The following is a 25,099-nucleotide window of genomic DNA, read 5'->3' as shown; positions in this document are numbered from 1 at the left end:
ACAAACTTTGAAATTGGAGAAATCCTATTAGTGTCATATTAGCGCACATCTCGACTAGCTGTAGCTGCTGCATGCATGAAGGGATCGATCAACTTTTATTAATTATGATCAACAGAAGGGAGATAGATTGATGTCTCTTAATGCCTTGCTGGTCTCCTGATGCATTGTACTTCGTAAGGAGAGCATTATTTATACTCTTCTTATAGAACTATGGCGCCACGGCGATCGATAATCTTCCAGTAAAGTTAAATATTTGTTTACTGACATCGCCACATGATGGCGCAAGTGAATTATAAACGCCGGTTTGGAGCCGACGGCAGGCATCAAGCAAAACAAGGGGAGGTGACTGTGTGCTGAACCGAACGCTTGCGTGGAAGAGATATTTTTATCGGAATCACAAATTCAAGTTTTCAATTTGAAATCTACTGATAAAATACCGTCCCATTCGATCCGAAAATGAGTGACGGAGACTACAGGTCAAGTAAAAATGACGTAAGTTAACTTAATAATCATTTGCTTATTAAATTTAACTGAATTAAGTGCCCTCTCTACAACCCAATTTTAAAGAGTGCCCATTTTCCGTTTCCATCAACCAAAAACTGTTCGTTAACTGCGGTACCAATTGTGCTGAAACGATGGAATAGCTCTCTCTGTTTAATCCATCAATCGACTTATATGTTTTATGCTCAATCTGGACCAGATGGAGGATTCCTTCCAATCTGGGCGTTCCAAAAGTCCTGTAAGTTGCATGCAATTCTTAATTATGAACATCCATGTACATAATATGACCGGCATCGAGGAATCACACTAATGTCAATCCTTCATCAAAGAAGCTTTCATACAAACTATTCATAACTTATGTGTATGCATCTCTTCAATCAACCTTTTTTCAGGTCCTGTGTTATGGAACCTTGTTCTATTAACGAAAGTTGATATATAATTACGTATACTTTTCCTCCACGTTGTATTTAATTAAAATGTACATACACAATTCGTTATATAAGAATAAGATAAAAGTCAATCGTTTTTTTGTCATACTTTGTTTAACTTCTTTTAAATTTAACTTTCAAATATTCATCAAACCTTGCTAAGAAATTGAAATGGAATTTTCTACCTGTTTTTTTTTCGAATTGACTTAGAGTGCATCTTTTTTACAGCGCGACTACGGTGGCCGAGGAGATAACAATGAGCCAGAACAGTACCGAAAGTTATTTATCGGTGGACTGGACTACAAAACTACAGAGGAGTCACTCAAGTCCTACTTTGAGCAGTGGGGTGAAATCGTAGATGTTGTTGTTATGAAAGATCCCAAAACCAAAAGGTTGTGCAAATTTGATAGCAGAAAAGAGTTTGCTGATTTATAACACTACTCACAGGTCTCGAGGTTTTGGATTCATCACATACTCAGATAGCAGTATGGTGGATGAGGCACAAAATGCCAGGCCCCACAGAGTTGACGGCCGCGAAGTTGAGCCTAAAAGAGCGGTTCCCCGTCAAGACATAAATAAACCCGAGTCGGGAGCCACAGTGAAAAAGCTATTTGTTGGAGGTTTAAGTGATGCCATTGGAGAGGAGGAGCTTCGCGACTACTTTACACAATTCGGAGATATAACTTCTGCCGTGGTTGTAACTGACAAGGAAACTGGCAAGAAGCGAGGATTCGGATTTGTCGAGTTCACTGATCACGACCCAGTGGACAAAATATGCTGTAAGTACTGTAAGTGTTACCTTGTCTGGTCTCAAAAATTTCATAAGACTTTCGGACAGTTTTCGTGTATTACTTTTTGATATCGCGTTAACATTTTGCTTGTGCTTGCATTTTCTTCATGGAAGAAAGCTCAAAGAGGAACTGTACTGAAGATTTATGTAAATTTCTTGCGATGTTTCAGTAATGCGAGACCACAATATTTGTGGAAAGCGAGTTGATGTGAAGAAGGCGTTGAGCAAGGCTGAAATGGCCAATGTTGGCCGTGGAGGTGGCGGCAACGACCGTGGTTCTGGTGGCTTTGGAGGAAGAGGCGGTGGCGGCGGAATGATGGGCGGCCGTGGCGGCAACGGACCTGGTCCCTGGGGCAACAGAGGTGGAATGGGAGGAGGTGGCGGAGGCCAGTGGTCCAACGGTGGTGGCGGATTTGGAGGCGGCGGTGGAGGCTACAACAGCGGTGGAAATTACAACGGAGGAAGCGGTGGATATGGAAGCGGAGGAGGAAGCGGATTCTCTGGCGGTATGCTGCTTTTTTAATGTGCTGACTGAGCCTGAGTTACGTGGATTTTCAAATTCAAGGATCGCAAGGCAATCCGTGGGGAAATCAAGGCGGAAGTGGAGGAGGAAACTGGGGAAATCAAGGCGGCATGAGTAACCAAGGAGGCGGTTGGAGCCAGGGCGGAGGAGGCGGCTACCACGGAGGCGGCAGCCAAGGTGAGAATTCTTGACGAAATGAAGTTAGATACAGCGTACTACAGTCCAAAACTAGTGATCTCGGCCACGGTGGCTGGCTGGAATCAAGCCAAATTTTTCCCAGCGGTTGGCAGGGATGATTAAATTTTTAAATGAAGTTGGACAAAACTTAAGCGCCGGACAATTGTTTTTTTTTTTTACTTTGTGCCCCACGGCTCACGTTCTTAACGCAGGTTAGCCAAAGTCACGGCTGCTAGTGGCTGACCACGCAACCCAAGCTTAGGCAGCTGATGTGGTATTGCGTGGCTGGCTGAGACCTCTATCTGAAACCCCTTCAAAACTTGGAAGCTGGCATAGCTTGAAAATAAAACTCAATAAAACATGTGAATTAAACAGCTTAGGTGCGAAAGAATTTGCAGGGCCTTTTTAATTACTGATGGGGTTTAAACTGTTCTTCCTTGCCATTTATTTCCGATTTTGAAGTGCTGTTCCCAGTAAAGTGTATAAAGCATTCTTTGTACACTTTAGTTCCCAGGTAATGAAACTAAATCACTTCAGTTGAATTCGTCAAAGTGATCAAAGCTAACTGTTGTATCCCGTCTTTTTATTTGCTTAAACCTGTCTGGTACAATTGTTTAATAATTTCAATGATTTGAATGAAACACTATTTGTTTTCTTTGCAACTATCAACTACTACTCTATAAGTCCAGATAACGATTTTAGTTTTAGATAGTGATAATCAAGGAGAGTAAAATTACTGCTGAAAAGAGACACAGTAAAATTTGAATGTGATTGAATTCCCATAAATAAGCTTTTAATGATCGAAATTTCAGGTGGCTGGGGTGGATCTAGCGGAGGAAGTGGAGATGGAAACTTTGGTCACTATGGCGGGGGAAGCCAGCATGGTGGATACAGTAGCGGAGGTGGCGGCGGCGGCAGTGGCGGAGGAGGAAGCAGCGGAGGCGGCGGTCCCATGCGAGGAGGAAACTACATGGGAGGCAGACCAGGCCCCTACTCAAGTGGTGATTTTGCGTTTGTTAGGTAGCGCCAAGGCTCTAATATGATGTGACCTGTTTCAGGAGGTGGTAGTGGAGGAGGCGGTGGCGGAGGTGGCTACAGTGGCGGTGGCGGAGGTGGACGCAGATATTGAAAGTTCCCGCAATCAGATGGTAAGTTCGCTTCTGTCAAGGGGCTGTTCAAGCTAAGGAGAGGTCCAGAAACTTTTAATTTCTTTGAGAGAATTTTATTGATACCTTTCTTTATGTGGGGCTAGGTTTATTAAGGATGAGACAGTGAGAGGATGAGGCAGAATAGTGGTCTTTATAGCTAGCTAGCAAACCAGGATAGCTAGAGACAGTTCTCCTACCAATGTCTTCTACACCACCAAATGTACAAGATCCATTCGTTGTTTCTCCATAAGAATTACTTATCATCAAATCTGAGAAATCTAAACGCAGGGAACTTCAATGCTTACTCGCGACTATAAGATTGTAGGTCTTCTTTTCAAACACGTGACACATTTTAATGTTTTAATGTCAATTCGCAACTTACTATTTGTGCTGAAAATATTTTACACCTCAGTTTTGTGTAGACTCGGCAATTTCAGTGTTTTGTGCCAGCTTCCCGGATTATTGCATTTGAAGGGGGGTCTAAAATTTTTGTTATTTTTAAGGCATACATTAAGACCATCACTTAACTGTGTACTCCGCATTTAAAAGTTACCACAGCAGAATTTTTCCTAAAATCAGGTCCCTTGTGCTGTAGGAAATTGATTGGCAATCAAGAGGGTTATGATTTTGTGGTGGAAACTTTTAAGAGTAGGAAGATTGCACACTGTGTGAAACAAAAGGATAATGTAACCATAGCTATAAAATCCTTAATCTGTAAAATAACTGTGCAAGGGAATAAACAACAAAAATTACAAGGACGTTCTAGAATTTTATCAATTTTATGTTAACCAATGTTTTACATCCATCATTAATTTTGAGGACAAGTTAGGTTTGCAGACTAAAACGCAGGTTTCTTATCTATAGTGACAGGCAAGTAAAAAATCATTTCTAACATTAGGTCGAAAAAATATTAAAATTATATTTGATTATCAGCTCTAAATTAAAATACTTGTTTTATTAAAATTATATTTATGAAACACCAAAATTATTTTCAGATTTCCTATCTTTTGCTTAAAAAGGTGTAAATCATTTTGCGTAAGGCAGCTATTGACAGCTTTTTAAATAAATATATTTTTGCAGGTTCTTTCTATGCTGTAGAGGCTGTGACTGATGACTTTCGTCTAAGACTGCACCAATTAAGACTGACATTGACTGGAAATAAATGAAATAAAGTTTCCTGTAATAAACCAATATTCAATTGGTCTCATACAAAAGTGACATGAATTTTCACTTGAACTTTCATTTAAATTGAAGTTCAACATCAAATTTAGTGCATTTTTATACACGAATATAAACTGCAGGAACTGCTTAGCTCCCTGTAGATTTTGTGAATATAATTATGCAGTTTTGATCACTACACTTCGCACCCACATTTTGCGTGTGAAAGAGTTAAGATATTAATTCATCTGAAGTGATTTTAAGCTGAGCATCTCCCATTTCACCAGGCACGCACGTTAAATGATTCTTAAATCATTTTTATACAACATTCATTTAATGCTCAATTTGTGTTAGAGCTACTATAGGAATCATCATTATTTACTGAATTGAAATTAAATTGACGTCACAGAAGAACAAAATGCTTTGGTCACTTGGACGGTCTTGTCAGTAAAAGCGGCCATTTAGTCATTGATTCGTTGGAAAGGATCCTTTAGAGAAAAGTCGCAAAAAGGGAAGTTGCGTTGCTATTGAGTGATCACGTGACTTTGAATAGTGAGGCTATTGGTAGATTGCTTCCAACGCAAGCGCACTCCGCAAACTCCCGTTACACTCTGTTCTTGGTCGTTGAGAAAATTGTTGACGGAGCGGGATCTTTTATGTGGCGGAGGACGGCAAACACGAATTTTTGCATAGAATAAGTCGCCAAAAGTGAATTTAGGGTAAGAATTGATTTCCTTAATTGTTGTTGCATGCATATTTGCTAAAATTAATCGTTCAAACCGAGTTGTAAGTTCGCAAGAGCCAAGTTATTTCACGCGGGCAATCGACCTCAAAAGCCGCTTGCCCCGCCGATAGTGACGCTCAGGCCCAGAGGCCCATTAGCGTTCCTCAGAATTTGAGTTTTCTCCTCTGAGTTACCCGAGTCACTGACAAAAAGTAATTTACTGATTATTTTTCACCCAAAATTTTATATTTTTAAGAGCTTTGTACCTGGGGTCCCAGATTTCATTACTTTTTTAGTTCCCGTGAAACTTTCCATTTGGCGTATGTACCCAAATGGCGGCTCTCGGAGACCCCGGATGGGGCTCAATCAAATGGCGGCCGGCGCTCGTTCGATATCGTTGCTGACATGGCTCCGGATTCTGTGCCCATTAGCGGGGAGCCCACGCCGTGACGTAGCACACTTGATTCATTGGTCGTTGTTCGTGATCATTTAATTTCTAACTCAAATGTATCAAATATTATCAAATATTAATTTAATTGGAATCTACGCAAGTCTCACATTAAAAGCGAAGCTTGTAAATACGAGAATACGACTTATTTTAACATAGACGCTATCAGTTAGTTAATGTTTTTGTTTCGAAATAAATAACTTGACAGATGTTTTTTAATTTGTTTACAGCCACCATGGCGAGTCAGCAGTACTCGTTACGATGGAACAACTATGTACGGCACATGACAAGTGCTTTCGAATCTCTACGGAGTGACAAAGACCTGATCGATGTCACGCTCAGCTGCGAAGGAAAAAAAATCCCAGCCCACAAAATGCTGTTATCAGCGTGCAGTTCCTATTTCAAAGACTTATTCAAGGTATTATTGTTTCTTCTATCTGGTTGCAGAACAATATTACTAACATGCACCGTCAATATTTCAGGAAAATCCTTGCCAACACCCTGTTATAATTTTCCGTAATGTCACACATGATGATCTCATGGCGTTGGTCGACTTCATGTACAATGGAGAGGTCAACGTGGAGCAAGAACAGTTAGCATCATTCCTTCACACAGCAGAGCTGCTGCAAGTTCAGGGTCTCACAAACAGTAACAAAGACTCTGAAACCAAGACTAAAAAGACTGCCAAGCAACAGGTACAATCGGTTTAAGTTTCTGTCGAGTTTGTTGCAAATTTTGATGTTTTTCCTGCAGGATGATAGAGTACCTGCCCCTGAAGTTCAGTTTGACGAGGATGGACACCCGTCTCCATACCAATCAGACGAAAGAACATCAACGCCAACAAGAACAGGTCCCCCCGCAGCAGCTAAGAAAAGAAAATGGCAATCACCATCGAGAACAGCTAGCCCTGCTGAAGTACAAGCAATTGCGCAAGGTACGTGTTTAATCTTTGATGTGGAATTTCAATTGACATCTTGCAATGTTAAAGTTTCAGCAGGTGCTAACTCGGGAGGAGAGGGAGAGGAAGGAGAATCACACCAAATGGATGAAGTGCCTTTGAAAACAGAACCTGATTATGACGATGACGACGATGAGCAGGCCTCGGGTGCTGATGACGCAGTGGAAGAGCAGGAGAGCATTATTGCTAAAATTCAGAAAAGTGATCAATTAATTTTAACCACCTCAACGAGTAGAAGCAGAGCATCAAACTCTGACCACTCCTTATTTGGTGGAAACGTTATGGATATGTTGTCAACATCTGAATCTGGTAACATTGATTGGTTTGAGACAATTAATAAAGACTGATCAATAATGTAATGTGCGCAGGTGATATGAGCAACTTTGTTATGGCAGGACCATCAAACGAAAGCATGGGACAGGAAGGAATCCAAGGTAGGCCGAAATTTTATTCATCTCATGGCGTGGTTCATTCCTTTTTTAACAAAATCGGTATTCTGCTCCTTATTTCCGTTCAAATTGGCTGGCTCCATATGTTTCTCTGCGTCAATGCAAACCTACAAAATCAGTTCCTTTTTACAATGAGAGATAGACTGTGGCCAGGTTCTCTATCTACTGGATTTGGGAAAAATTGGTGTGCTGCAAGTGATTTCTCCTCCCATTTAACACACCTTCCCATCACTTTAGTTCAGGATAAGGGTTTAGCTGAAAGAGTTTTCTTTTAGTAGCGGTCTCTTTTTAGAAACACTTCACTTTAGCATGCTTGGTTTTCCTGGATGCCAGTTAATGATAAAATGGCCCCCACTTGGGAAATTCTTGACAGACAAAATTATATAAAAAATGTACTTGCCAATGACGCAATGTCATGATTGAACATGCATTTGATTAGTGAGTCAGGAATTTGCTTCTCTCCAAAGTAGAAGGGCACTGATTGAACGCAAATGAACCACGCCTTTCCTCTGTTTTGGTGTGTGCTAGTTTATTTTTGTATTCTTTACATGGGCATATTTTCCTAACGATAAACTTGCTAGGCATACGAAAATGAAAAAGAAAACTAAGGATAAGAATCAGACAGGCATTTGGATAGGGACCCAGTTTCAAACGTCACTAGTCAGGCGTAGAGATTTATGAGAAAGCGTGCACAGGCACTGGATGTGACTATCCAATTGATTGAAACGCTTTTAAAGTGTGCACTGGTCCTGTTAACTGAAAGAGATGAGTGAACGCGAACTGAGATCCGAGTCAATTGAAAAGGGTTTAAAGTAAAAAATAGTGAAAAAAAAATACTTGTTATGCGTTGAAGTGAAATGAGTTGGTTTTGTGTTCACAGGTTCCAAGGCCCACTCGTTTCACTCAATGGCATCAAAATTTATTACACATGAGGTTCAGGAAGGAACATTACCACGGTTTACTTGTAAATTGTGCGGAAAGTCATTTAACCACCGTGATTCATGTCAAAAGCATATGGCCATCCACTTTGGCACCTCAAAATGTTACATATGCGGCTACGTGCTCAGTCGAAAGAGCCACATGAAAAGACACTTGCGCCACGTGCACGGCATCCCCTCAGGCGACGCGTTTCTTAAGTGTGAGACTGGAACGACTTAAACAGCGCTCGTATACTGCATGACACCGTGCTCTGTAAATAAACGATTATATGGACTTGAAAAAGAAGGAGCACGCACGCTATAGATGCAATCCAATCAAGCTGTGTTGTCTAATTTCGCACCAGCCCTTAATGTGTAAACTCTGAGAAAGACTTAATAATAAAACGATTTTTACACGGAATCCAACTTGGTAGAACTCGATAATTTTATTAAAACCACCAAACCAACTTGCTTAGATAGATTTTGCTTGTGAGGATTAAAAGCTGTGGGTTGGCCTGTTCGCAGACGTTGGTCCGTTGGACTCGAGCACTCTCAAGGTCATAATGAAGGACGGCGCGTTTTCTTGCAGTGTTTGCGACCGGCGATTTTTGAATAAAAGCTCGTGCGTGCGGCATTTCGCAACCCACTTAGGGAAAACCACTTGCTCCATCTGTCATAAGAGTTTCGGTCATGAGGACGCGCTCAAGCAGCACTTTGCCGTCCACCTGGGCACCACCACGTGTCCTGTGTGTCAGCGAAAGTTCGGCAGGGAGTTTTACCTGAAGGTGCACCTCGAACGTGTGCACCAGATTCACCAAATTTGATAAGACGCTCGCTCGCTTGTCGGTGAATTCTGTGCCGAGAGTGACTCGGCCGCCTTTACGCCTAAAACGCAATAAACCAAGTCTTAAACACATCACTCCTCTTGCTCCACTGATCAAACCGTGTGTTTTGTGGGTGTTTGCAGAAAACGAGTTCATGTACGCCGCGGAACCTGACGCGACGGCCGCCGATCTTAGAGTGATAGAGAAGGACGGCAAATTTTATTGCAGCGCTTGCGAACGCAAATACAAAAACCGCAGCTCGTGTGTTAGGCATTTCGATTTCCACCTGGGCCGCACGACGTGCTCAGTGTGTTTCAAAGTTTTCGACACGCTGGTCAACCTGAAAGCGCATTTTCCGTTCCACCTTGGCTCGACCACGTGCCAGCTGTGCGGCAAGCAGCTTTGCAACATGACGCAGCTCAAATACCACATGGACCACGTCCATCTAAAGCGAAGCCGCGGTGATCAATCGAAAAAGTCGTGAACTACAGCCACTCTAAAAGAGAAAGAGACGAAGAATCAGTTGTGCCTTTTCCTAGAAAACAAACATTCCCGTGCCGAGCACGCTAAACTACTAATTTCCTATTCTTTTTTTTAAGGCTAGGCTACATATTTGATATATTTGCCTGACGTATCTGGCAATTTTTAAGTCGAATTTACACACCTTCAATAATAATGAGTGCAAGTACTACGCTGCTTTTCTCGTGGAGAGTACAGATCAATCAAAGACCCTAATCGAATGCATATTTTCACACGCAAGTCTGTGGCAAACTCAGATGAGTCTGAAGCTAGAGAGCATTTCCCAGCGGGGCCAATTAGCTAGTATGTTATGAATTGTATGTTTGTGATGCCATTTGTCTACAACCAAGTTCACTTAACTGTTTACAGACTTGCCGCACAGGAAAGCTCGGTCCCTGCCAGGCTTGGCGCGGTCGCTTTGCGTGATTGAGCACCAGGGCAAATTCAAATGCAGCGCGTGCGAACGCGTTTTTATGAGCAAAGGCTCGTGCATTAGGCACTTCGCGCTACACCGAGGCGAAACTACCTGCTCGGTTTGTCACAAAGTTTTCGATTGCGTCGCCAATCTGACCACGCATTTCGCCATGCACTTGGGCACTACCACGTGCAAGCTATGCAACAAAAGTCTGTGCAACGCCTATTACCTCAAGCATCACATGAAGGTTGTACATAAGATAGCCTGATCGCTGTAGATAGAGATGACGATAATCGTATAGAAAGATAAGTTAAGTTATGCAACAAGAAACCTCGTATACCTTACTAGATCGTACACACCACTACAACACGTATACAAGAAACAACAATGTTACTCTCAAGACAATTAAACATGCAACCATGTAACCTCATTATGCTGCCAAACTGGAACGCAACTTCTTGTTAGATAAGATTAATCTACTATAAAGTATACATAAACATATACAAGAAAACAAACATATATACATAAAATTTATATAGTTTAACGCGTAGAGAAGCAGCGGTTCTTTTGACTTATATTATTGAACATAGTATCAATTTTTATTTTACTAGGATTTTATAGTTTATTGAAGAGAATAATAAATAAACGAAATACACAGAGCGACTCGTTTTGACTCTCCTTTCCCCTTATTTATGCTGTTCACGCTACCCTTGCAAATAGTGTGTGGTATAGAAGGAGCGGGGGCGCATGTCACTGGTGTCCGGAGGGCTGTTCTGTTCTCACAAATCAAATGAGCAACCAATAGACTTGACCATTCAGCGCCGGTTCTCTTTTGCAGACGCTGATTTTGTGGGCGAGGAGGGGGCGCCGAAACAGCTTATCGTGAGCGAGGAACTACTAACGGTTATCAAAAAGGACGGGCGCTATTGTTGCAGCGTCTGCACAAGCGACTTTTCGCACGAGCAGACCCTGATCAATCATTTTGCCTTTCACCTAGGCAAGACCACGTGTTCGGTTTGCAACAAGACGTTCAGCAGCGAGGCGAGCCTTAAAAAGCACTTTGCCCTGCACCTCGGCCAAACCAAGTGTCCGCACTGTTTTAAAATCTTCAGCCGACGCGATAATATGAAAACGCACATTAAGTCGGTACACGGGAAAAGGACTACTACTGCTACTACTACTACTACTACTTTCAACTGACGAAACTCACGCTAACGTGGCTCTTAACGCATTTACGCTAGTTTACAGTGATAGATTAATTTATTCTTTATGCCCGGCTGCAGTGCGCCGTGTGAACAAAGCCACTGTTTGCCTTCTCATCGAATATAATGTACATAAATTTGACTGTCAGTAGAGAAATAAAATTTTACGAGTGGAATCTATGGTTCGAGGGACGTGTTCATTTAACTAATGAAGCAGACCGAATCTGTTCTGGCACCCAATGGCGCTGCCCGAAATACTTTGATGAATTTGTGAAATCCTCAAGGATCCACAGCGTGTTAAAATTCAATGCACACGTCTGGATATAGGGTGTCTGTCTCTTAAAATACGTTAGAATTGAATTGAGGTCGGCATTAGATGGATTTAAATATAGAAAATTAGTGGAGGCTAGGGATAGGGGGAATAGGGCATGACTGAGTGCTAAGTGGTTTGGTGATACCGCTGATAATCGTCCCAAATTTATTATTAAACCTACATTTAGGTCACGGTGCCTGTCTTAGGCGAAACAATTATAAACTGACAGGCTGTTGTTTGCAGAAATGAATTACGAGGTTATGGACGGAACTTGGCAGACTTTGGAAGATAGCGAAGTAGTCGATCTGGACGATTCATTCCCAACTCCGATCATTGTGTCTACGTTCTCTCTGGCAGATATCAAGGATTTTAAGCCATTTGACAAGGATCAATCAGCTCCATTGCCAATACGAAGGAGCCAGCGCCAAAGTTCAAGAGGGTCGAAATGTGCAGAGCCGCAAAGAGTGCAGCCAACGCGGAAAACCTCAACTTACAGAACACCCGCTTCGTGTGCGGTGCAACAGATATCGAAAAAATATAAATACAAGAAGACATTTGCCAAAAATGCGGCGAAGACGCGTGCGATTAATTCCTCTCATAAACCAAATGGCCAGTCTGTATCAGCTGAGAATAGACCCCCGTACAGAGTACGGGCGACCAAGGGCTCGTTCAAGTGTGAGTTGTGCTCAAAATGTTTCAAGATAAAAAATTCTCTAAGTTTGCATTATGATGTCCATAAAGGGAAAACTACTTGCCCTATTTGTAAGAGAGTTTTTTCACGAAACAGTGATATGGTTAGCCATTTATACTCCTACCACTATGCAGACCAAACCATTTTGAAGAAGGTGGGAAAAAAGAGTCAGGAACATTTGGAGTACAAATGCCCTCTTTGCTCTTTATCTTTTAAACGGAAGTCTAAATTTATGCAACATTTGTATAGGGAACATGAGCACAAACCGAATTGATTTGTTCAAGCAGAAACTCGTTTGTTCCACTCACCGTTAATTCACAATTATCTATTGCCATGTGCCAAAAAATCTAATTTCAGCAAAGACTATTTCTAACCGGCTCATAATTATTTCAAATTAATGTCGTAAACCTATTTTAAATTTAATTATGTATTTGCAACAAACATTGCTTACCTGATTATCAAAACTGGTGCGGAACCTTTTCCCTAGTTGAAATTGCAACTTGGGAATTCAGTTAGCATTAACACAAATTGGGTTGTCTCTGTTTTAAAACTACTGCCTCCAAAATTTACTGGGAACCACGTTGTTAAGTTGAGAGCCCTATATTTTGTGATCAATTCAGGGCCGTTGTTGGAGTCGCTATTGATAGGAACACTGCTTTAAAGATTTGGAATGGCATATTAGTGACAAAAAACCCCCGCTTAGTAATAAGAAAACATTAAACTCTAGGCCTGTGACGAAATCAAAGGCAGTTTATGAGTTTGTAATTTTACCTTATTTGGAGGATGGTGAGCGCTACCGACTCCAAGACAAGTGTGACAAATTTTTAATAGCTCTGCAACTAAAATCTATCAGAAATGAAACAAAGGGTATCAATCGAAAAAAGTAAAAGAAAAGCATTTTTCAAGTTCAAAATTATGCCTAAGCAAGTTTGTTACCAAAACGCAAGATAAAATCTAAAACCTCAAAAGCTCAATAAGATTCCAACAAAGTTGATTAGAAAGAAATCAACTTGAATTTAACTTGCCATACGGTTAAGAAGCCGGAGGGTATTCTTCTCTTACTAATGAAAGAGGTTGTTAGTTAAAAATTTGTCACGCAATAGCTAGCTTACGAATCTGAAGAACTGCCATTAGCTGTAACAAAAGCATAATTATGCTTTTTATGTTAATTCCCTCAAAGCTGTCATCGCTCAATTCGAAATTTTGCTGTTGACACCAATTCACATCAATAAAATATTTGCTGAAATCATAAAAATATGAAAGTATTACGTCATAGAGGCTAGGGAGAATTTTAAATTCGACTTTTGTTGGTCTGTCCACAGTTTTAGTTAAAGTGGTTAAATGTAGATCTGGTTTGGTTAAATCCAAATAGCAATAAAATGTTACTAATACGTACATAAACTTGGGTCCAGTAATTTGAAACCTTTGCACTTGATTCATTGATACTCGGTCGTAAGCTCACTAAATTAAAATCTACAATTAGCCAAAGCTATTTATTTCATTAATTTCAACCGAAAAACCGTTTGATTAAAGTACACACAAACTACGATGCGAGGCGATCATGCCTACGGCAGCACAAATTGTTCTGCACTATCTCATGGAGAGCAAATAGCTGAAGACGTAAAATAACACCTCTATACAGATTTGCCCACAACGAATATCGCCGTTGACAGCTGGAAGGGACTTATTGGTATAAGAAGACGAACCAAGGAAAATTTTGTGGAGCAACGTGGACCCAATGGAGGAGCTAAAGGAATTGGACAAGAACCATGTTGAAGAAGAAAAAGAAGAAACAAGCTTAGGCTTCCAAGAAAAAAATATACCTTCGAGCTCATATTTTAAACTAAAATTCATGCATTAGTCCGAGAGATATTGATTCACACAAAATCATACTTAGAGCCAATTCAGCCAAGTTTAAACCGAAATTGCGCAACACACCTGAGCCATATCTTAAAGCAACGCCGAGGGTTGGGAGGAAAACCTTGGGATTCCGCTTTTTGTTGTGTCGGCTGCCCGAGTGAATGTGTGTTTTTTGGCACGCAGCAGTCCCGAAACGGGGGCGAATGTGCAAAAATCTGATGTGCGATTTGTGGTCTGGTGTTTGCAGAATTTGAGGCTCGAGACAGCGAAGATTGGCTCAGGGTGGTCGCGACGCAAGGATCGTTCAAATGCAGCGCGTGCGAGGCCGAGTTCGCGGCGGAAATGGAGTGCTCGGAGCACCTGTCGACTCACCTCGCCGAGACGACGTGCTCTGTGTGCTACCAGAGCTTCGATTCGGAGCCGCAGCTCAAACGGCATATTCGCTCGGCCCACCTGCGGCCCAACAACTACCACCTCAAGGTGATCGAACGGGACGGCAAGTTCCACTGCAGCGCGTGCAACAAACCCTTCACCAGGGAGGTGTACTGCACGAGACATTTCTCCGTCCACCTCGGCAAAACCAAGTGTTTTATCTGTGGAAAGGTGCTGAGTAAAAAGTCGCACCTCATCCGCCACATCAAGACCATCCACCAGAACCTCAGTCTGCAGAACTTTGTCGAGACCGTGCAGAACTGATGTGATTCTAAGTCTAACATACGCTCTTCTCTAACTCGGATGTATCTTTCCTCTTGATTGCTGTTCTTACGTGCGATCGCAAACAGTCATTCCCGAATAGTGTTTTCATTCTCACTGTTTACGGTGTGCATATTAGTGTGCAATTTTAAAATAAATCGATTTTAAGTCATCGTCGCGAGCTGCTGCCATTTCATTTCGAAAGGGAATAAACAAAATACCGAGCGAAAATCGAACCCAACGCCAACAATCAGGGAACACACGAAAGTTGCCAAAAGTTTTCTCTCTGAATAAAATAATAAAATGCTTTATGAATAATATGTTGATAGTGAGAGCAAATTTCACGCGATCGAGCGTTGCGATTTTAAGGGAATCGAGGGTGACGCTGTGCTGTAGAAAGCTTGGTGATTGGATAATGAAATGCCTCACCGTGTGACTTGACCACAGATTTGGCTCAGTTTGGCAATGATTATTTTTGCAGACCGGGTGCACCCCGCGGGTCTGAAAGTAATCCTGAAGGACGGCCGCTACTCGTGCAGCGCGTGTGGTCGCTCCTATACCGAAAAGACAAATTGCATGAAGCACTTCGCCCTGCACCTCGGCACCACCACTTGCCCCATTTGCTTTCGCGTGCTCAGCAACGAGCCGCACCTAAAGCGGCACTTGGACACGGTGCACAAGAGGGCCTTCTTCTGTTGAGAGAAAGAGAGATACTGTTGATCAGGGAAAAATTGCATGCGAAAAGGACCGAGGATGTTATATTTTTCAATAGCAATGCAAACCGCAGCATTTTTTATACAGTTAGCGATTTTAGACCAAAATAAACGATTCATGCCCCTGTTTTTGTAGAGCATTAGGCTAGACGAGTTTCTGTTCCTAGTGGGGTGTACCTGATCACTTTTCGTTTTGTTTGGTTGCTATATCAAGCTGAACCAAAAGCTGATGCCAAGTTGTCTGAGCATTGCGTTGAATTATTTTTGCAGATTTTAAGTGGGCGCGCTATCCGCCAGGCGACAGACTTCTAACGGTCATTGAGAAGGACGGCCTTTATACTTGCAGTTATTGCGGTCGCTCGTTCACGTTAAAGGGCACCTGCTCCAAACACCTGGCCATGCACCTGGGAAAAACCACGTGTTCCATATGCTTTCATAGTTTCAGTAGTCCAGGGAACCTTAAGAAACACTTAAAGACCATTCACAAGCAGTCGCCGCTTTGAATTTTTTTGAAAACTGACTGACAGTGACCAACCTACATTATACCAACCAACCAACCAACTAACCCTTTTAGATGAAAAAAAATCATGCAAATCAGATAAGCGACCAAGCAGAGGAGTCGATTTGAGTTTGTTTTGTTGTTTGCAGATGCACTGCGCCACCCCCTTGTTATGATCGAAAAGGACGGCCGCTACTATTGCAGTGTGTGTGCGCGCACTTATTTGTACAAGCAGGATTGCAAGCGGCACCTCGAAAGCCACACCGGCAAAACCATGTGCCCTCTCTGCAGACGCAGTTTTTCCAGTCTGTGCTATCTTAAAAAGCACTTAGAGAAAATCCACGGCCAACTCCGGTAGTCTTTAGTCACTTTTGTTGCTTACAAATACGAATTTCTTTCAAAGTAATACATATTATTAATTACTCTGCTGGTCGCGGGCTTCGAAATAAACACACATGATATGGTCTTCTTTTGTAAATACGCCATCTTCCTGTGTATCATGTTAAGTTAGAGCTGCCGAAGGGCGAAAATCGTGAGAAATGTAATTGTCAGAAGTCGATCCATTTTGAGAATAAGGACCCATACAGAGAAGGGGTTGGACACCGGCTTGCTTCTTCACGTAATTGGTCACCTTTTTATTGTTGAGAGTAGATTTCAATTGAATGGCGATCGCTTTTTGATCGATACGAAATTGAAATTTTGATAAGACTTGTAATTTTTTAAACTATCGAACGCTCTTCCTATCTGATTGGAACCATGTGTTTTGTTAGTCACTAGCGATTGGCATTTTATATTTTTGGCCAGATAAGACTTCCTAAAAGCCAGTCCAACGCCCTGTGTTAGCGTGTGAAGGTGAGACCAGTTGAAAACTGTTCTATATTAGAAAGAAATCAGTCCTTGTTGAGAGCCGTCAAAACGGCCGAAGTTAGCAAGTAGCCTTATACTAATTGTTATCACGGGGTGTGTGTGTGTATGTGCTGCGTCACTTGTGAGAGTTAACGAAAAAAAAAGAAAATGAACACCCCCACACACATATATATATTATGCAGAGAGAAGGAAAATACAAGCAGAAAAATTGCAAAACAAAGTGTGTTTTTGTCCAAACCACAGTCGAATTGAGATTCATATGAGCCGCACTCCCGCACACGTTATTTCTTTTTGCAGATTTGGCGGCGGCGGAATTTTCTTTGTTGCCGACGCCAGTGGCGGCGAGCACGGCACCGCCGGCCGCGAGCACGGCGCCGCCCCCGGCGCCGCAGGGCCAGACGGGCCCGTCGGTGTCGCACAAGGCCCTGTACGCCGTCGAGCGGCCCGACTCTAGGTTTGAGTGCAGCGCGTGCGGACGCAGTTACGCGACGCGGCGTGCGTGCGTCGAGCACTTCGCGGTGCACCTCGGCAAGACCACGTGCCCCCTGTGCAGCGGCGTCTTCTGCACCGAGGCGCACCTCAGGGCACACATGCGGGCGGCACACAATCAGGTGGTCGAGTACAAACGAATACGAAAGCCCAAGCCTGCCGCCGGGGAGCCGGCCGAGCCCGCAGAGCCTGACACAAAGGCCGAACAGTTTGCGCACGCCGATTTCAATAGTGGATCGTAGGCCAGAGAGCTCAACGGGCGATTTTGCTTTTCCGATTCTCGCTTTCCGTTTAGGATCCGAGCTAGTTATTGACATGGACAGGATAAACACCAGATCGGTTCGTTTCACTAGTTGATGCGAGACGAGGAGAGTTTGAAGTGTAGCCAAAAATCAAGTTTAATTCAATCAAAATAACGCAGCCAAACTATTCCAAGTAGTTCAATTAGTTCTCCTTCATTGGATTCTGAAACAAAATTTTTCTTGTTAATTGAACTGAATTTTATCCAATAATTATAGCAGATTTTTGGGATTAAATATATTCTCTGATTTGAATGTCTAAGCCTCCAACTGAAGAGAGATGGAGTTCTAATGAAAATGTGCACAGCTTTTTGAGCCGGGCTTCAATATTTTGCCAAAATATAATTTTGCTCTGAGCCTGAAATATTAATTGTAAAATTTATAGCTCGTACCGTACTAGAAATTGGCAATGGCAAAATGACTGATGTCTTATAACTGTCAATGAATTCTTGAAGCAACGATCATTTTCTTTAATTTGAATTCATTCAGACTGTTCAAGAAACAAAATGCTCTTATTACGTTGCTGGTTTAGTTGATGCCTATTTTTTGTTAGCGAGTGGAAAATGCTGTATTAAAATGTTTTTTTCATTTTCTTGAAACAGAAAATTTAAAAGCTAAATACCTTCGACTGATTAATGTAAATTCTCTGTAATTGACGCATTACTTGTTACCACTTACATGTAATAAAACATTGAGTTTGTATTGAAACATTCTTTAATATTTGCCGTTGCCAAGTAGATCTCAACCCTGAGTATCAAATTCTGTCTGTTTATTTAATAATTCTTTAGAAAATGAGTTCTGAGGTCTCAAGCTACAATATATAAACATATATTATGTGTTTATTTTTTTAATTAAATGTGAATAATTATGCTAAACACGGAAGTAAAATGAAACTTGATTTGACAAATACATATTAATAACTTGACGTATTTTGAATGATAGTGAGAGTAATCATCTATAAAAAAAACAACACTCGCGATGCTTGGGATATTTATCGAAAAATATTTTTGCGGACACAAGCTAACAATTTCGATTTCAACTAACGCGAACCATTTAAGCGCGCTAATTTTCGGTTTGCTGAATAATTGATGCCCATTTCTAGTCCAACTCGCATCCAGCTAATCTTTCTATTGTGCTCGTATGGTTTTAAGGTCAGGAATCTTGTAGAGAGTATTTTGACAGTCACAAAGAATGAAACTCTTGTGATTGTTGCGTAGAGAAATTTCACGGTTGCATCTCTTCAAATAATGCTGCTTTCCGATGCCTAGAATGAATGCTTGGTTAGTGCTGGACGCCCACAGAATTCTGAGCGAACTTTTTGTGCTGATTGCAGGGGTGCAACACGTAATAGTGGAACAAGCGGGCCAGGAACCTTTGACCTACCCTTGCAATTATTGCGAACGGACTTACCGAACTAAACACGCGCTCGCGGAACACCAGCCTAAGCACGAGGGCAAAACCACCTGCCCAATTTGCTGTCGGGTGCAGAGCACTGTTTCGCACCTCCGCAACCACATGCGAACCGTTCATGCCTCAAATGTGCCGATTCTAAAGAAGAGAAGCAAATTTCCCATGCTAAATTTATGAACCATTACACGGGCAAATCCTTTCGAGTGCAGGATTTTGTGCTTTTTAAATATTTTTTTTTAAACTAGGCAACTGAATTTTAAGATGACTATCAAGACTTGGTTCATTTTTATGTTTTAAATAACGATGATCTGAATTACTTATTGTAAGTAGGCATGCATTAGCGTCGCTATAGAAATTATAACCTCCAAGAGGTTTCCAGGGCTGAACTTTTGAATGTAAAGAGCCTGGTTGAAGAAGTCTGCTTTTTGACGACGTGCACTTCAAGTTTAAAAGAGAAACGTCACAATATTGAAGCCTTAAGTTCCTACGGAAAATCACACATTTCATTAGCATTGTGAATGACCGTTGTGTAGTTATTTCTTCATGCTAATTTAGCGGCAATCGAGTTTGCAAAACGACACATACAGAAGCATAAGTTTTGTGCCCTTATTTTTACAGGTGTTTCTGCGGGCCAGTTGCAAGTGCTTGAGCGAGGCGGCCGCTACGTGTGTAGTGCGTGTGGACGCTCGTTCTTAAACAAATCGTCATGCTTTCAGCACTTCCTCATGCATATGGGCCAAACGACGTGCCCCATTTGCGCGCGCTGTTTCACTTTCAAGTCGCATCTCAACCGGCACTTGAAAAACTCGCACAAAATGCAGCTCTATTGATTTCTGTTAACTTGCTCTCCGTCTGATCTACACTGAAAAATTAATCTATTTAATGAAAATAAAATATCCGGATAATTAGCAAATTGTTAATTCGCTAAATCTGTCGGAAAATGAGATCGAAGTGTAAAAATTAGCATATAGTGCTTGCGATGGGTGAACCATTCCATGTGTATTATAATGAGTGACTGTGAAAATAAAATTTTCAATAGACTAACAAAATAGACATTCAATCAATGCATGACCATTAGTTGCCCTTGCGGCATTCTAAATAATCGTAAACTGAATATATAGTGAATGTAATGCGATATTTATATTTATTGCTTTGCAGATACAAGAGTAAAGCAAATGCAAATGCAATTATCTAACAATGAAATTGCCTTGGATGAGGGAGAAATATGTGAGATCGTTGATTACTTCAGCGTACCAAATATGGCAGGATCGGAAGGAGAAGGTTTCAATTTCCATAATTTTAATAAGCTGGAGCCTAATTTCTGGTTGTTTTCAGAATGTCAGGCTGAGATTTTGAAGCGGTTGGTTAGAATTGAGAACAGACAGAAAGACATGCTGCGAGCGCTGTCGCATTTGAACCGCTCATTTAAAAAACAAGCAAACGCATCGGAGACAGTCGAAATCTCTCCCAGTCCAAAAGTCGTATTCACACCTGAGAAGTCAGAAGAGAGTCTTCTATCTGAATTTTTTCCTATCAACAACGATGCCGAAAAGGATGCCTTTGAAATGAAACTAGACAATGAAGACTTTGTAGTCACAATCGTGAGTTACCTCACTCTGGTCTATCAGTTCAAAATGCGTAAATTGTTTAACAATCCAATTAGCATAATGCCCTGAGCCGAAAACTCGATGACTGCGACGAAAGAGCGGCAGTTTTTGAGGTCATGAAAGCAGTTATGACGCAAGACTATGGCAGCAAATACTCCAGGGACGGTTTGAGGAAGAACAAAATTCCGTTTAAATCCCTCGGATTGTACCAGTTAGTAAAACGTAGGTGCCGGCAAAAAATTAATTTTCCCGCAATTCACACATTTTTTCTTAGAGACTGTCTTGGGCTGCAAAAACTTAGCAGTGGTGCCAAGCGAAAGAGCAGTTGATAAGTGGATCGGCCGATGGCTCACACTGTGCAAACCAATCGCAAAAATTGAACACGAAACCCTCTGAAAGTAAGGAGTACGATATTCACTTCTCCTGTTTGAGTAGATAGAGCATAATAACAGAACAGAGCATCTTTGACAGCAGGTATTTTTAATTGCAGAATTTGAGGATTTGAAATCAGCCGAATTGCAGCCTGATGTAGAAAATGTAGCCAAAAAAGTGTTAGGGCATAATATCTTTAAGAAATTTGAAATACATAAATGGCCTTTGATGACCCTTCAACTTGCGGACGACAAATACCAGTGCACTGGCTGCAACTGATGTGTGACCGTCACGTGAACAGAAACATATAATATCTATCCTATATGCATAAACACGTTCGGTCGAAACTCACACCTTAAAAGACAATCGAAAATCGTGCACAAAATCGAACAAAATGTGACCTCTATTCAATTATGAAACTGGTTTTTCCTCAGTAGAAAGTTGACACTTCTTAGCATTGTCTAATTTTCACACGATCATAAACGCACATGGCAATGGCAGCGTTATTTTTTACCGGTGGTCAATATACGCCTGTGATTTTTAGAGGGTGAAGTATTGAGTGGCAATCCCTCGGAAAGTATCTAGACTATGGAATCGGCATGCCTTCGTAATTAGCTGTGTGATTCCTAACTAGCTTGGCCGAGAATTTCAGTGTGCTTGGCTCAAAAAGCTGGCGGAGCAAGGAACGTGGAGAAAATGACCATTTGTGTGTCGGCTCTGTTCGCAGGCATGCCGGAATTAGTTATGATCGATGATGATGATGAAGTGCTCGAGGACGAGGAAGAGTTGGACGCGTTCGGGGAGTTTGTGCTGGTGGGGGGTGGCTCGGTGAATCAGCCGCAATGTGTGGTGCGGGCCGGGCGCTTCGAGTGCAGCGTGTGTCAAAAGTCGTTCTCGAACAAGCCCAACTGCGTGCGCCACTTCGCGCTGCACCTGGGTAAGACGCGGTGCAGCGTTTGCGGCCGCGTCTACAGCCGCGAGTCGGTGCTAAAGCGCCACATGCAGCTCAAGCACAACCTGATCCTGTGAACTTTGCAGGCCAGTTGGACGCCGGCAGCCTCTGGTGCGGCGTGTGCGGAAAGCTCTTCCGCACGCAGCAGACGCGGCAAAAGCACATGAGCGTGCACCTTGGTCTGACCACCTGTCCCCTCTGCGCCAGCACCCTCAGCAACCAGCAAAGCTTGAAACGACACCTAAAAACGGTCCACCAAATCAGCTAGCCGAGTAGTTGCCGTGTGTGATTGTTTTTTCTTTATTTGTCCATCGAACCGGTTCAATTTTGGCCGAAAGCCTATTTTGCAAATGTGTGATGGTGTATATTTTGAATTTCAATCGAACGCTACTTGTTTTAGTCCTGCTACACAATTATTATTCGCAATAATTATCATTTAGATTCAAAACAAGTGGGCGGCTTAGAAATCACCACACAGTTTGAAATGACATTAAATTATTTATATTTTGTAAAGTAACGATAGCCTGAGCAACATAACGTGTATCATCGCAGATGATATTCAAGTTCACATTTTATGTAAAATTGAAAATATTTTTCATTATGAAACCTGCCTTCCATTTCGCTGCTATGCAACCCGCTCTACCCGCGTGACGCACATGTTGCATAACGGACACTCGCTGCAGGGGCCTGAATCACTGTACACTTTGTGAAGTAACTATAATAGTAAAATGCATAATTATTTGAATCTCAATGTCATGAGAAAGTTCCTTGGTTATGCTAAAATGCCAAACTGTAAATAATAGGATTGTAAAATAAAACGAATCCTTCATTGGACACCCGACACGCAGAGCATTGATTTTTGCCACCCTCTGAATTGGTTGAGGTTTTTCTTTGCACGCAACTATGGCACACTTGGAAGCAAAGCGTCCCTCTGTACAAACAGCCCTATAACACTCACTCAGGCGCACCACTGCCCGTCCTCAGAGAGGGCAAAGTCAGTCTCATCAGCGCATCCACATGATATCTAATTATGTACTAAATTCTACATAAAAACCCCCCACGTAACTTTTGCACTGAACGATGGCATTATTTTGTGTGTTTGCAGGTGGCGTGGGCCGAAATTACAATAAAAAAGCCGAAATGATAAACTCGACGGCTGAGCTCGAGGTCATTTACAGGGACGGCGCGTACGTGTGCAGTGCCTGCGGCCACGAATTCACCCTGCGCAACTCGTGCCTCAGACACTTTTACGTGCACACGGGGGAAACGACGTGTCCGATTTGCGCGCGCAAACTCAGCCACAAGTCGCACCTCAAGCGGCACATGAAGAACGTCCACAATATGCCTATGTGAACGAAAGCATGAACTGGAAATTTACCCAGCGAAGGATCAAAAAATTATTTCCGTTTGGTCGTCTCTTCTTTTTGTGCTTCATTTTGTTTACATCCGATGACAACGGCTGGAAACTGTCCAGCGAAACGAAGGGTCGCGTAATTAAATTTAAGTCCACTGGGGGTTCTTCAAGAATAGAATTACGAAATAGGCTTACTTGGTAAATAATTATTTTTATTACTGACTGTTGGTGAGCAACCGCGCGTGTCAAAGTCGCCAGAGCAATATTCTTGTTTCAAAACGACGAGTGGCAAAATTGATTATGTGCATTTAAAAGGTTATTATCGTTTCAATAAAAACAAAAATTGTTTTTTGAAAATACTTCATTCCCTAATTTTATTTGTGTGTTGCTAAATCTCATATCATCAAAATATCTGTTTGGTTATTTTTGTTAATGTTATAAAGGAGAATTGTGCTCATTACATCGATGTGATGATGCGACTGATTCGGAATTCAGTGTCAAATTGAGGAGCTGAACTTATCTAATCGACTTAAATTATACAATTGAAAAGTTTCATAGTGAAAACTTTTAATTTAAGAAAAACTGAATGTTTCTGCTCTGTATGGAAAATTATAATTCTGGACGGTTAGCTAAATAGTGAAAATTAAATAACAACGTTCTCGTATTGTACAACTGTTTCGGCCCCGCAGGCCTTGGATCAGCAGTACTTAACCTCAAAAAAATTCTTAACCTGCAGAGAATTCTGAATCAGCGATTGTTGAAAACTCATTTCTGAGTAAAATCGAGTGAAGAAATCTTGCAAACCCCGTCATTCCCTAAAACAATCACCAGCTCAAAAATTGTTTTAAAAGCTAACGTCAAAGAAAAACAAATTCTGCTTTTTCTAAAATGTGAATTTATGAAAGGAAAAATTCTCATTTAACTTTCTGATGGCTGTCCTATTCAAAAAGGATTTTAGGCAAAATGCCTTTCCAGAAATATATTTCAACGCAAAAAAAGAAAGCAGACAGAAAGAAACTGAAATTGCTATACTCTGTGTGGAAAATTAATGGTGGATGGTTAGATTAGAACGGAAGAGAAGAGCCCACAAGCTAAACCGCACAACACGTTTGGTTTTTTAAGCCGTGATGTTTACAAACACGTTTTTTTATCACAAGGTGGCTTTGCGGTGAGTGGTGAGGGTCAGCAAGGCAACTTACTTTACATCTTCACATCCAAATTATGATCAGAGGCGCAAGGACCGAAACCGTTTGACAGTCAAGCTGATTTTCACGTTGCAGGAAAATCGAAAGTAGTGTGGAACGACAACGGCCTCTTCGAATGCAGTACCTGCCAGCGTGTCTTTTCCTCTTACAGATCTTGCTGGGATCACCTGGCCATGCACGAGGGCAGCACCACCTGTCCCATATGTTTCCGCTGCCTTAGCAAAAGATCGCATCTCATGCGACACATTCGACTCGCACATAACCCTGTGCCAAAGAAAACTCAGGAAAGGAACCCAAAAAAAAAGCTTGAAACTCTAATCAGCAGTGCGAAAGATAATAACAAACGGTCTAAAATTATAATTTCCAGTTCAAAGACCAAGGTTTTGAGTGCTATACACAAATAAGTAGTGCCGCTTGCGAGATGCAAATATACAAATAAATGGAATGGGTTTATTTATTTTTATTAATAGCGTTGAAGTAGTTTTAACAATTCAATATTTTAAGGGGTTTTATCTAATTTTCTCACTCCAGTAAACCAAGTTAAAACCTTCCTTGTCTTTTTACAGTCAAAGTGCCAACGTCGCAAATGATTAC

At 41.7% G+C, this 25,099-nt stretch overlaps 2 protein-coding genes across 12 annotated transcripts in view; both read left to right on the top strand.

The window, feature by feature from the left end:
- The first annotated feature begins 324 nt into the window (after positions 1 to 324).
- Hrb87F (Heterogeneous nuclear ribonucleoprotein at 87F) lies at positions 325 to 4,791 on the top strand. 7 transcript variants are annotated; one of them, XM_065478983.1, is made up of 9 exons: positions 325 to 492; positions 701 to 739; positions 1,158 to 1,321; positions 1,377 to 1,717; positions 1,890 to 2,225; positions 2,285 to 2,419; positions 3,232 to 3,417; positions 3,478 to 3,567; positions 4,648 to 4,791. In XM_065478983.1, exons 1-8 carry the CDS (start codon positions 457 to 459, stop codon positions 3,546 to 3,548), a joined length of 1,308 nt encoding a protein of 435 aa, XP_065335055.1. In that variant the 5' UTR covers positions 325 to 456; the 3' UTR covers positions 3,549 to 3,567; positions 4,648 to 4,791. The 7 variants fall into 7 exon arrangements, with proteins under 7 accessions (XP_065335055.1, XP_065335053.1, XP_065335054.1 ...); XM_065478981.1 differs by having other exon boundaries at positions 3,232 to 3,420; XM_065478982.1 differs by lacking the exon at positions 4,648 to 4,791 and adding an exon at positions 3,672 to 4,325.
- Positions 4,792 to 5,290: 499 nt separating this feature from the next.
- LOC135936231 (TBC1 domain family member 5-like) overlaps positions 5,291 to 25,099 on the top strand; it is a 32,606-nt gene continuing 12,797 nt past the window's right edge. The window contains exons 1-11 of one of the 5 annotated variants that reach the window (XM_065478978.1): positions 5,291 to 5,444; positions 6,128 to 6,315; positions 6,380 to 6,592; positions 6,651 to 6,831; positions 6,886 to 7,164; positions 7,224 to 7,289; positions 20,174 to 20,296; positions 20,351 to 20,616; positions 20,679 to 20,844; positions 20,897 to 21,020; positions 23,052 to 23,187. In XM_065478978.1, the coding sequence (XP_065335050.1) occupies positions 6,133 to 6,315; positions 6,380 to 6,592; positions 6,651 to 6,831; positions 6,886 to 7,164; positions 7,224 to 7,289; positions 20,174 to 20,296; positions 20,351 to 20,616; positions 20,679 to 20,844; positions 20,897 to 21,018 (1,599 nt within the window). In that variant the 5' untranslated portion in view covers positions 5,291 to 5,444; positions 6,128 to 6,132 and the 3' untranslated portion in view covers positions 21,019 to 21,020; positions 23,052 to 23,187. Of the gene's footprint in view, positions 5,445 to 6,127; positions 6,316 to 6,379; positions 6,593 to 6,650; positions 6,832 to 6,885; positions 7,165 to 7,223; positions 7,290 to 11,737; positions 12,476 to 20,173; positions 20,297 to 20,350; positions 20,617 to 20,678; positions 20,845 to 20,896; positions 21,021 to 21,721; positions 21,819 to 23,051; positions 23,188 to 23,587; positions 23,599 to 25,099 lie in introns of those variants that run through there. The other 4 variants (XM_065478979.1, XM_065478977.1, XM_065478974.1 and 1 more) reach the window with 4 other exon arrangements.

This window comes from Cloeon dipterum, chromosome 2 (assembly GCF_949628265.1).
Source record: "Cloeon dipterum chromosome 2, ieCloDipt1.1, whole genome shotgun sequence".
NCBI lineage: Eukaryota > Metazoa > Arthropoda > Insecta > Ephemeroptera > Baetidae > Cloeon > Cloeon dipterum.
The sequence above is the reverse complement of the archived record's forward strand: the minus strand, read 5'-3'. Positions and strand labels throughout refer to the sequence as shown.

Excerpts from the sequence above, each read along its gene's own strand:
- Hrb87F (XM_065478981.1), top strand. The coding sequence starts at position 457 with ATGAGTGACGGAGACTACAGGTCAAGTAAAAATGAC. Across the intron at positions 1,718-1,889 it reads CAAAATATGCTGTAAGTACT|TAATGCGAGACCACAATATT; the intron begins GTAAGTGTTACC and ends GCGATGTTTCAG. Across the intron at positions 2,226-2,284 it reads AGGAAGCGGATTCTCTGGCG|GATCGCAAGGCAATCCGTGG; the intron begins GTATGCTGCTTT and ends TTCAAATTCAAG.